We start from the raw sequence: 12,161 nt of genomic DNA on the forward strand, positions 1-12,161 counted from the left end.
ATCAGCATGCCTCAAATCGCCTCTAACCACTTGACAGTGATTCTGCTAACTAATTCACTGCATACTCCATATTCTCATATGGTTTTTAATACACTTAAAATTTCGAAAATTTGTCACGTACTTAACATAACGCAATTGCTGCTCTACGTTGAACCCAACCGCTTTCACTTGCACTCTCCAACGTTCTCTCTCTCACTCTCTCCCTCCCTCTTGCCGTCTCTCTCAACTTGAAGCTAACCAGTAAATTAGAAATCGTGCAAAAACTAAACAATATCACTTAGAACGACCCAATCCAAAAGCTTGGCTCATTTAACATACAGCCACAAGATGAGACCCGTCACACACACACACACGCATACATACAGAGAGAGAGAGAGACAAGATAAACTCCAGTGGGCTAAGATATGTTAACGACTGCAATAAATAAACGGATAATATCTGGCTCGCTAGGCCTTTCCATAAATACACACATCCACGTCCATTGGCCTCGAATTCGACTGCGTCTCGGACGCCTTGGGAAGATGCGTTCGCTAAGCGGGCCGAGAGCAGATTAAGTCATACGCACACGTATCTCCTCCAGGCGGAGCAATTGCCATTTCTTTGGCTGCTGGCAGCCGCACTTAAAATTCATTAGCTGTATTAGCGGACTGCCTCTGCTTGGCTTATGCAAAGTAATTGACGCCCCGATGAACTGTTGACACGCTTCACATTTGTCTTGGCGTTTTGCTGCTCTTGGCCAATATTTGGTTTAGTTATCAGTGACATTTTTTCTTTGCCCTGGCTTTCTAGGCTTAAGTAGGTGAAAGTGAAAGCTGGGCACAAAATGGCCAAATTCAATTATGCTGAAAGGTTTCGCCACACGCATGTATGTATGTGCCACATTTGCGAGCAGCCCTCGCCATTAGCGCTAATCTCTACACAAACGGGATATGAATCATGGCACACACACTCAGTCTCTCTCCTTCTCTCTCTCCCTCTCTCTCTCTCTCTCTTGTCGATTATGTGCTGCATGCTGCATGACCGGCAAATGCATTCACTTTGCACAGTTCAGCAAGCAGCAACAATGTCATCGTGTTCCACCTCAGCTGAGTCCTACACCCCCCTACCCTGCTCTCTCCCTCGCGGCAACCCTCCCCTCCGCGCATGTGTGCAAAAGGTGTAACTAATCCGCAGGCCATGTGACTTTTGTCATGCGCCGCGCCGCTGTCAGTCACTGGCGTTAACCTCCAGCTCCGACTCCTGCCAGCTCTCCTCCCTCTCTGGCCAGTACCTTTGCTCGTAAACCCTTTGCAAGTGCCAACGGTTTCCAGTCAATTCCACCCCAATGTCTGCTCACAATGCGAACCTGCCACCGCTCGTGCCTCCTGCCTTCTGCCTCCTGCCCCCCGCCTCCTGCCTTCTGCCTCCTGCGTTCTCATCTTCTGGCTTCACCTTCAATCATCGATGTGGACCGCCCGCTATTGTTGCCATTGCTGCTCGTGTGCTCCATGTAATCCATTGATTCGTCCAGAGCCCGAGTCGACGGGCCGCGCTGCGGGTGGCAACGGCGCTGACATTTTGCAGCTGGCTGACTTTTGTCCATGTTTGAGGTAAGTTTTGGCATTAAAGAAATTATTATGATTATGATTATGATTATTTGAATGCGCATTTACTTAGTTTTATTGCCGGTGCACTGGACTGTGCTGACAGTTTGACTTTTTGGCCACCTTTTGTGCTGTCAGATCGTCATAAATCAGCCATAAACAGGATCCCCATTGATGATATCGACTCAATAAATCAATTGCATATGACATCAGGTTCTATACAAATGCTGTCCCATACACATGACAAAATTATTGTACATATGAGTGCATTTGCACAAAAATAAAATATACAGAAATTTAATACACAACAATGCCTAAAAATCGTGTGAGTGCATTACCTCATTTGAACCGATTACTCAATTCTCTTCGGTTTGAAAAATAAAAGAGGATGTTATCGAAAAAAGACTTATCGATATGATTTAGTAAAGACTACATATCTAAAGGTATATATATAAACACATATACATATGTATAGATTATGTCCCCCTCTCACTCCTCCACTTTGATCTTGGAATCTCTATATCTCTATTATCTCTATCCCTATACATATCATATATCAATTCAGTTATTTTTTATATCAAAATTTTCTCTACGTGTACTTATTCATATTCTAAACAACAATTTGTAAGCCTTTCAGAGTGAAAACCAACGCATTCACATAGAGAGCGAAAGAGAGAGGGAGAAAGAGATAGAGAGAACTGGAAGCTGTGGTAACCGGCCGGTTAAATGGCTTTTGGCATATAATAAAAACAATGCTGGGAATAAAAACAATTGCAATTGCTAGAATTTTAACATTTGCCATAAATAAACATGAGCCGGTGGCATTTGCCAATTGCAATTGGCCATCGCAATTGCATGCAGACAATTTTTGGAGGAAATGCGAAATGCTGAAACATTTTATTGAAATTCAATTAAAGTCGTATTTCAATAATTGGCCACGCATGGTGCGCATTTCCGTGCCGTGCTCGATTTCAAAACGACGCTCGGAATTTATGACTTTTCAATTTTTGGCCAATTGTGAAATGTTGCCACTTGGCAACTGTGGCATGCCCCACTAGTGAATGTTGCTGCTGTTGTTGTTGTTGTTGCGGCTGCTGCTGTCCATTTGCCAAGGGGGAAACGGAAATTGGTGCAAAATTGATGCCCGCCGTCGAAAACTCCATCACAAGCGCTACGGTGCATTAGGCTGCAAGTTCTTATCGGTTCCGAGCTCACCACCCTCAGCCCTTGGCCTTGGCAACTCCACACACACACACTCACAGCTACCCTTAGCATTTCTCTCACGTTAAGTGTGCAAAATTTTGCGTGATTTGTGCGAATCTCTCCTCTCATTGGAACGTAGATAAGAGTTTCCATTGCAGGGTATTCCCCTTCCCGGAGGGTGGTTAGTTTTGGTCGTCTTCTTGTTGTCATTGTTGTTGTTGTTTAGTGCCATAAATTCTTCTCTCTTTTTTTCCTACATGTCATATCTGGCTCTCCATTTAGGCACAGATCATTAAGTTTCCACGGCATTTCGCCATTTCTATCTGATTTAAAGACTTGCCAGCAATGGGAACATGTGTTTTAATAACTTGCCTGGACTACTATAATATTTCTAATATATCTTTATATTATTTTTGAAAAATCTATCTAAGTAGATGTTCAAATGGGGTCTCATCTCTAGATTTGATGAAATGCAAAATGTTGGTTCTTTAGCATATCAATTGGGTTATATATCAATATAATTATAATAATATAATATATAATAATATAGAATTTATTATGAATACAAACGTCAAATTGAATTTTAGCCAGATTACCCACACACTCTTAAGATCAATTCCTTATATATCCCATATAGTCTGCAATATTTCTGAAATTTCACCAGCTCGATCGCACTTAAGGAGACATTTTTAGCCCTAGGTATGCAGCCGCTTGCCTCGGAAATATCAACCTGAGACGTGTTCAAAGCAAAATGACAACTGCAGCCGCATAGAGCAGGAGGAGATAGATGAAGCCATCTATATATATATGGACAGATGATGCTATGCCACATCATCATCAACTGCATCGCGGGCGAAAATCGCCTTTAGATCTTGAGTGCGCCGAGATCTCATTTCTAGAGTGCGGCATTTAAATTTGACAGCGGCGCGATTTGCACGCTTAATTGAGACAGGTGCCCAGAGCAGGAGCAGAGGGAGTGACGTGCCGTGCCGTGCCGTGCCGTGCCGTGCTATGAAGTGGAGGAGTTGGTGAGCAGTGAGCAACTGCGACATGTGTTCGCTGCTGTTGCACAAGCCGCAAGATTTATCATCGTGCCACGTGTGTCATTACGGGCGCTGCGTTCTTCACGGGAATAGCGAACGACGCACGCCAAATGCAAAATTAACAACCTAATTAATACCTAGACCTGTCAGAAGGCAGCGCGACAAGCCCATCCGCTTAGCCGCGCCGCCTCGCCCCATGGGCAGCCGCTCCCGGTGCCCAGATAGCTGGCATAGTTGAATCATTGGCAATGGGAGGCAGGGAGATAAGCTGTGGCAGATGTGGGAGGGAGCATAGTGGGGCATATTCGCGTTTTTAATTGGTGCCCGGAACGTAGCACTGTCGGGCACATGAGCAGAGGGCGAACCGCAAACTAACTAACGGCCAGCGGGCGGTCGCTGTCAAAGTCAGCTGCTGCAGGAACTGGCTAAAAATGGCTAAAAATGCAGAATTGACTGCCGCCGTCCGAGAGTTTCAGCCATATTGAAGGCGTTTGCGGTCGTCTAACAGCACTTGACCGGACGTTTATTGAACATTTTTACTTGCGGTTCTCTCGACTCTCAACTCTCCACTCTGCACTCGCCACTCTCCTCTCTCCAATATCTGCTGGCAGTGCTCAGTGCTCTTGGCCAACTGGCAGCTGCTTTGGCAGGCGCTTTTATTAATTTCGGCGAGCGCGTCTCAATTTCACGGACAGTCATCAGTATTAAATGCAAATAGCTACAAAATGGGATTTGCAAACACAGAGGAGCCGAGAGCCGAGAGTCGAGTGACAGCGAGTGCCATAGATTTGGCGGCTGTCCTGGGCGAAGCCAGCGGAATTGGCCAAAAATGCGTTAAATGCAAATTGGATAAGAAGTCGTGTCAGGCAGGACGACCAGGACGAGCAGGACGACCAGGCGCTGCATATGGCTGCCAAAAAGAAACCCAAAAAAAAAGGCATAACGAAAAGAAGAAGCAGCCGCAACTGTAGCCGAGGCTACAGCAGTTGCTGAAGGATATCCGCAAGGATGTGGCACTCGCATCACATGAGCGGCGAGCACGAGGCCGCGTTTCGTGTTCATTTCACAAATGAAAGCCGCGACAAACTTGAAAGTGGATTACGTTTGCCTAGCCTGGATACGCCAAACCAGGATACGCCAGGGCCGCCCCCTCCTGCTCTTCGCTCTGTATCCGTATTCGTATTCGCGCCGCACAGCTCGACTATCTGCCACCGCATGTTCTTGCAACATAAATCCGTGAATTTTGCGCGCTCGCAAATTTATGGCGCTGGCGACACTTTCAGCTCAAAGTTTGCTGCCAGCGGCATTGTTGTATTTATGACCGCGACATGACCTGATCCTGCCGCCACTTCCTGCTCGCTGCTCGCTGTCGTGGGCGACTGCCGCTGAAAAGTGTTGCGAGTACGTGCAACCTCAGGCTCAGCCTCTGAATGAGCCTCTGCCTCAGCCTCTGCCTCAAGCTGCAAGCCGCAAGACTTAAAAGTGGCGCTCGGAAATTGGATTTACTTGCGAGCCAAACTGCCGTCTTAAATCTGCACGCCTGTCAATTTGCTCCTGTTTAAGCGCGATTTATATGGCATCTGCCACACCCCCTCCCCCACCCCTTTTGGGGCGCTGCTGCCGCTAATGAGTGCCGGCTGCCTTTGTCCCGCTGCCTCTGCAAACAAGCCAAACAGGACGCTGGCAGCGTGCCCCAAGACTCAATTGGAGTTAATTACGTGGAAGCGGCTCACTGTCACAGAGGCGCAGGCAGAGGCGGAGGCAGAGGCAGAGGCACAGTCACAATTACAGTTACACTCGGCTATTTACATGTGATACTCCCCCACAAATATGACGGCAAAAAAGAAAACTAAGAAGGACAACGACTTAGCTCGACTGGAAGATACTCTGCCTTTAGTATTGTATTTAGAGAAAGTGAATTATTTTTGTGAATGATTTGATGATTTTGCTGCGAAGATAAAATTAATTCTAGAAATTCGTAATTAAAGATCTCGAGGAAAAATTCTATGCTTGTTTAGAAAATATCTTTAGCTACAAAAATTGAAATAAAGTTACCTTACTTTAATCCAGATCAACTTATTCCTTAAGTTATTCGAAAAGCATTCATAAAAGTTTTAGGACTATCAATCTTTTTTAAAACAAAAGAATCGAAGGTTATAGGTATATAGAAAACACATATACAAAATAAAATACGATTATATTAAACAAGTAAGAAGGCTCCAGTCGAGACTGCTCGACTAGGAGATACCCTGAACCCTCCAAACTGATATTCTAATCATTCTGGACTTCTTTTATGCACACATACATACACATGCACGTATAAGCACGCGCTTTGCAAACTGCGCAGCTAGCAGCGGCTGCGCTTGGGCTGCACTGCAGTGTGGGCAATATAACGAGAATTTATTTGTTGAATAATTTCTTTTGTAGACATACGATCTTAATGAAACTTTTAGAGCGTAATCATATGGCTTAAATGTGTGTACATTTCAAAGCACAAGTCTCTAGTACTTGAAATGCGTTTTTTACAAATTGGGGGCGAAGGGGGCGTGGTATCCAAAATCTGTAAATTACAAAATCTTTGTATCCATTAACTTTATATACAACGCAAATTTGAAGTCTCCAGGTCTAAAAGTGTTCAAAATAAGCTGAAAAAACATTGTCGATTTTTCGATTATTCTCGATAAAAAAGTTATCGGATGAGTTATCGAAAAAATAAAGCAAACTTGTACTGCCTATGGTATACACGAGTATGCTTGCCAAATTTCAGCTCTCTAGCTCTTATATCTTCTGAGATCCTTTTGCTCATACGGACGGACGGACGGACGGACGGACGGACGGACAGACGGACAGGGCTATATCGACTCAGCTCGTCGTCCTGATCAAGAATATATATACTTTATGGGGTCTGCGATGATTCCTTCTGCCTGTTACATACTTTTCACAAAACCATTATACCCTGATTTCCCATTTTCAATGGGTTCAGGGTATAAAAATAAGATACGATCATTTTAACAGCAGCATCCTTAACTCACTTAAAATTTAGTTCCCGTCATTATTGGAGCTGTCAAGTCCTACGACATTTGCATTTCATATTCAAGTATCTAATCAATATGCCCTTGCCCATACGTAAATGTAGGGTATACAAAAAAATATGCTCAATTCATTGGCTAAAATCAATTGAACCGGATGCATAGCGTCGATGGCGACTGCTGACCGTTGGCCGCTGCCCGCCGTGCGCTGTCCGCCGGTCGCCGCTCGCCGCTCGTCGTTCGCCATCCGCCGTACTTCATCCGATTGCCGTTCGCCTGCCCCTTGGCAGGATGTCAATTGTGATTGAACGCGTTTTGCTTATGGCTGCAGAATCCCATTTGCAGTTGTTGTTGTTGTTGCTGTTGTAGTTGTTTGCTCAACGTCTCAGCATTTGGGCAAATGGGCAGCCAAAACGTAGCCATAATTATTGTTATGTTAATAAAGAGGCCCTGTCCAGAATAGAGCTGTTAGTTATTTAGAGGGTGGCCGCAGAGGCTTTAGTCATCTGCTCGGCCATTGATTTTTACGTTATGTGTTTGCGCATCGACTTTGCATAAAAATGGCAAAGTGACACAAAACTTTGACGTTGTGGATAACGATTCGGATATACTATGCGGGCTAGCGGACTGCCGTACTGGCGAAATGGCGGATTGTCGGGCTGTTTGAGTTTTGGCTAAACGCCTGCAAGTATGCCACAAATTTCGGCCGCACGCCATTAACAGCAGACCCTCAAGTCAAGGGGCGTGGCAGCCAGCACTCCTTTCGCTTTTTTAGTGGCAGAGTGTGTGAGTGATGATGGGGGTGGGGGGAGGGGAGAGGAAGACAGAGATTCGCTACAGTTGTTGGTAGCTGCAACTGATACGAAGCACCGCCTCCACGCCTACCCCGATAGGTGTGACAGATCGTGTGATTGATGAAATGCGGGCAGCAAGCAGCCTCCCGAGCCGCCGCCTGTGGGCCGCCAAACTAATTTCCACATTTTTCACATTTACGAAGACAAATTGAGGTGCGAACTTGGGTCGAGGCAATAAAATTGCCGAATATCAAAACAACAAAATCTTTTGCAACAGTCGGCCATAAAAAAAGACGAGCCGAAAGGGGTTTGAGCGACTGAGTGACTGAGTGACTGTGTGAGCAGGGGGCCGAAGGGGGTAAGTGCCACACATTTGACACAGAGGCTTCAAAACACCGCCAGAGACGCGCTGAGAGTGTCAGGCATGCGAATGCCAATTGTTTTTCGATTTCGCCGCTTAAAAATGCGCAAATCCGTGAGCGGCGCATTAGGCGAGGGCTGCGTAGGAAGTTCGAAGTTGGAAGCTGGACCCACAACACTATAAAACTCAATATCTACAACAATAAATTTCAAGTCGCACACACACGCACACACGATAGAGCAGCTGCACAGCTGGGGAAACGTGGCGAATCGATGTCATTGCCGATTTCTATTTCGATTTCGATTTCTTGCCTTTCTGCTGTTTACTGTTGTAGTTGTTGTTGTTGTTTTTTAAGTTTTCCATTTCATTTCGTTTTATGTGCGACTCGCCAAAAGTTGTCAACGACAATTCGCTAGCCATAAACGTGGAAACTCCCTCCTCCCTTCAGCCATGCCCAACCCTCCCATACCTCTTTGGCTTTTCAATAAAACCCAACACCAGCCGCAGACACAGCCCATCCGCTCCGGCCATTATTTGTATTAGCATAATGTTGTTTCGATTCTGATTCTGATTCCGATCCGATTTGCTACAATTTTATTTATTGTTTTTATTTTTATATATTTTGTGCACGACAAACTTAAGCATTGCGCTCGTAAACCAATCGAAATTACATTTTAAATAGTTCTTGTTTCTCTCTTCTGTGCTTTTTTATGGCTAATTTATGCGCATGGCCAAATCGAATGGCCGAAGGTCGAGGGCCATCAAAACTGGCCACCAGAGATCTGCAGCGATTGTTAATTGAGCTGCCTCTCAAGCCCAATGCCAAATGTCGTTCACGATTCGGAGTGATCCACGGATTACTCAGCTGTGCAGCGTCGAGTGGTCAAGGCCATGTCAGAGGCGACCTTGGAGCATGTGCGAAATGTGCGAGCTGGAGATCCATTATTATTTTGGCGTCTCAATTTGTAACATTTCCCCAATTCTCAGCGGCTGTGGCTCAAGTGCAAAAACCCAAAACAGATGAAAAGAGTCAATAGAACTGGGCCAGCGGGGCAGATGGGCGAAACGTACGAAAACTCTGCATAAAAATAGACTGCATGTGGATGAATGATACATGTGTATATAGATATATATTGTCGAGCATCTGTTTTGTATAAAAAATTGGGAAATTAAAATGAAAATCAAATGTGCCTGACAGACATCTTAATGCGCCCGCCAGAGCACAGGCCCAGCAGTCTTCAGGGTCAGCGCCAGCGATTCAAGAGCACACGCACCGCACAGTGATCGAAGGGATCCAGGTCTCCGGTGCTGACATGATAGAGCAGGGCGTGCAGATTGAAGGGCACGCGCTGCTCGCTCTTCATGCTCAGCCAGGTGGGTCGCACCATTGCGCTCACCTTGCGCGCATTCAGCTGCGGACAGGTGTCCAGGTGGCGCGCCATGAACAGCTGCCTGAAGTTCTCGTAAGGCGTCGGGCGCAGCTCGTGGTGAGTCAGCGACCTCCAGCAGAAGCTGAGCCTCTCAGCCGAGCTGAGACTCTCCCAGCTGGGCTCAGTGCTCGTGCACTCCCCGCATTGCCGCCGCCGCAGAGCTCTGAGTTGGTAAAGCGTCTTGGCACGGCGCTCCATTATCTTCAAATGCTGCTTCGTCGGCCTCTTTTGCAGGTCGAACAGCTTGGAGCATTTGCTGGCCACCTTGGTGGCCTTAGCCTCAGTCGAACCAGGTTTCGTCTCTGTCGGGCTTTCGCATTTCTTGCCTTTCGGCTCATGGCTCTCCTCTAGATCCGAAGCGCGTATTTTGCGCGGCTCGCAGCGCTCCTCCGCATCGTAGGTGACCAGGCGCTTGGGATACTTGTGCCGAATGGTATAGCTGAGGCACTCGACGGGCTCTTTGGAATAATCCTCGCAGCTGCGGGAGGCATTCGCATCGTCAGGCTTGCATGAGGCGCTGAAAAGTCGAGCCATCTCCTCGTTTACATCCAAACTTAAGAATTTGCATAGGATATTCATAGCTAAAAAACAAAAATTTTTATAAAACTTGGCCAAGTTAACAGGAGAATCAGAGAGGTGTGTGTGTGTGTGTGTGCGAGGGGAATGTTTTCAATTGTTTTATCAGTTTTTCGGTACACTATAAAGCAGCCCCTAACGGCGCCTAGTCAGCCGCGAGCCGCCTCATAATTTAGTGTTCATGAAAATATATGGCCCTATATTATAAATGCGAAAAATAGTCTCTGCTATTACCAATAAAAATCTTGCTCGAATGGTTGCCTCGGCTGGGAGCGCAGGCAGTGGGGGCGGGGCTCCAAAATGACAGCTATATTAAAAATGCTGCTGTTTGTGCAAAAAAACACAAGTGACAGGGCTGCAAATGATAGTAGAAGACTATGAGATACCCTGTAATCAGGGTAGAGAAGAAGAAAATGACTTAGCTCCCAATATATTTAAGTAATATAATATAAGATGTATAACTTCTATAGATAGATTCATATAGATAAAAGTATATAGATGTACATATAAATATATTTACTTTTACTATAAGATGTACAAATCGCTTTTAGTACATCGCTCTACAAGATATATAGTTACTAAATAAATTTTTGCTCAGAGATCACTGTGCATCATCAACAAGCCAATATACCCCACTGCTTACTCACTTTCACCGAGTACAGGGTATTCGATAGATAGCAAAAGGAAGCCGCCAACTGAGCATTTGAATTTGTGCAAATATTTTGGTTTGGCTTTTCATATTTCCCCGGAGTATTTATGCTTTGCGCTTATTATCTAGCTGAGGTTCCCAGTCTGTGGAAACATGTTCATGCTCATATTCATATTCATGTTCATGTTCATATTCATTCTTCCGATTAAGCAGTTTTCATGGTCATCATTAAATATGTTCATATAGTCGCAGCAATCTGGCTGCTTGGCGAAATAAAATAAGTGGCCTAAATAAAAATGTTGGCTATATTTTTACGCTGTTTACGAGTCAATGCGAACGATTCGCATTTCGAACCGTTCGACTGCCCGACTGTCTACGCCCCAACTGAAAATCGCTGCAATTATGAAAATTTATTTCGTTTATTACATCATGAAAATAGCTCAACGTTAAACGTATCCCCCAAAAATACGTAATGAACGCGTATGGATCTGGCCACAAGCTGTCACAGCAATTAAGAGCTGAGGAGCAGCAATTTCGCATTGTCCTGGACATTCATTGATTGTCCCTGCCCTCCTCCCACTGCCTCCCCCTCCGCTTATTACATGCCATTCTGTGGCTTTTTCGGCATTTCTCTGCCTGCTAATTTCAAGTTAATAACGCTGAAATATATTTAATGCACACTCGATTTTCCATCGTTTTCTCTCTCAATTGCCAATTTCGGCAGCCATTTGACGTTTATTTCGTTATTAGCCAGCATTGCGTTAGCCAAGCCAAGAATTATCCTGGTCAAGACCAACTATTAGATCGGTTAACAATTCTCATTAGGTTACTTTATGATAAGATATGATAAGATGGACTCCAATATGGCATTAAATCTAAGTAGAATTTATGAAATTTTTTTTTGGTAATTTTTGTTACATTAGCTTAATTTAAATTGCTTTGACTTTAAAGACTTTTTCATTTTATTATTTTTAAAAATTTTAAATTTATTTAAAATTTTTAAATTTAAAATTTACTTTTTAAACTAAATTCAATAAAAATAAAAACCAAGGCATTTCACAATAAGTCTATAATTTCCCATGCATATTTTGTTCCTCCTGCTTTCATCACAAACTCTCCCCCCCCCCCCCCGCTCTCTCTCTCTCTCTCTCTCTCTCTTTCTCTCTCTCTCTTTCTCTCTCTCTCTCTCTCTCTCTCTCTTTCTCTCTATCTACTCCCACAGCAGTCGCTTTTAATTCCCTTAGTTATTTGTAGCTGGCACACATGTTTTTATGACGAAATAGATAATATCTGCCAAAGATGAACACCTTCCCCTTGGCGCTTAGGTGAGAATCAATGCCGTGTTGCGGCTAATGGCAATGCGTCGCCTGCAGCTCCCACAACAATAAAATTCCCATTTAGAGGCAGGCAGCACACACACACTCTGCTCTCTCAGCCCCTCCTCACCCACTCAATGAAAGCGAAATTGATTGCATTTCTTTTTGATTTTACTG

At 44.7% G+C, this 12,161-nt stretch overlaps 1 protein-coding gene across 1 annotated transcript; it reads right to left on the minus strand.

Moving 5' to 3' along the window:
• Nucleotides 1-9,113: 9,113 nt before the first annotated feature.
• On the minus strand, nt 9,114-10,123 carry LOC108609996 (uncharacterized). The gene has a single exon (XM_018001809.2). The coding sequence runs from the start codon at nt 10,020-10,022 to the stop codon at nt 9,258-9,260; it is 765 nt and encodes a 254-aa protein (XP_017857298.1). The 5' UTR covers nt 10,023-10,123; the 3' UTR covers nt 9,114-9,257.
• Between the last annotated feature and the right edge of the window lie 2,038 nt (nt 10,124-12,161).

Source organism: Drosophila arizonae, chromosome 2 (assembly GCF_054131065.1).
Source record: "Drosophila arizonae isolate 15081-1271.41 chromosome 2, UAZ_ARI_1.0, whole genome shotgun sequence".
NCBI classification, from domain to species: domain Eukaryota; kingdom Metazoa; phylum Arthropoda; class Insecta; order Diptera; family Drosophilidae; genus Drosophila; species Drosophila arizonae.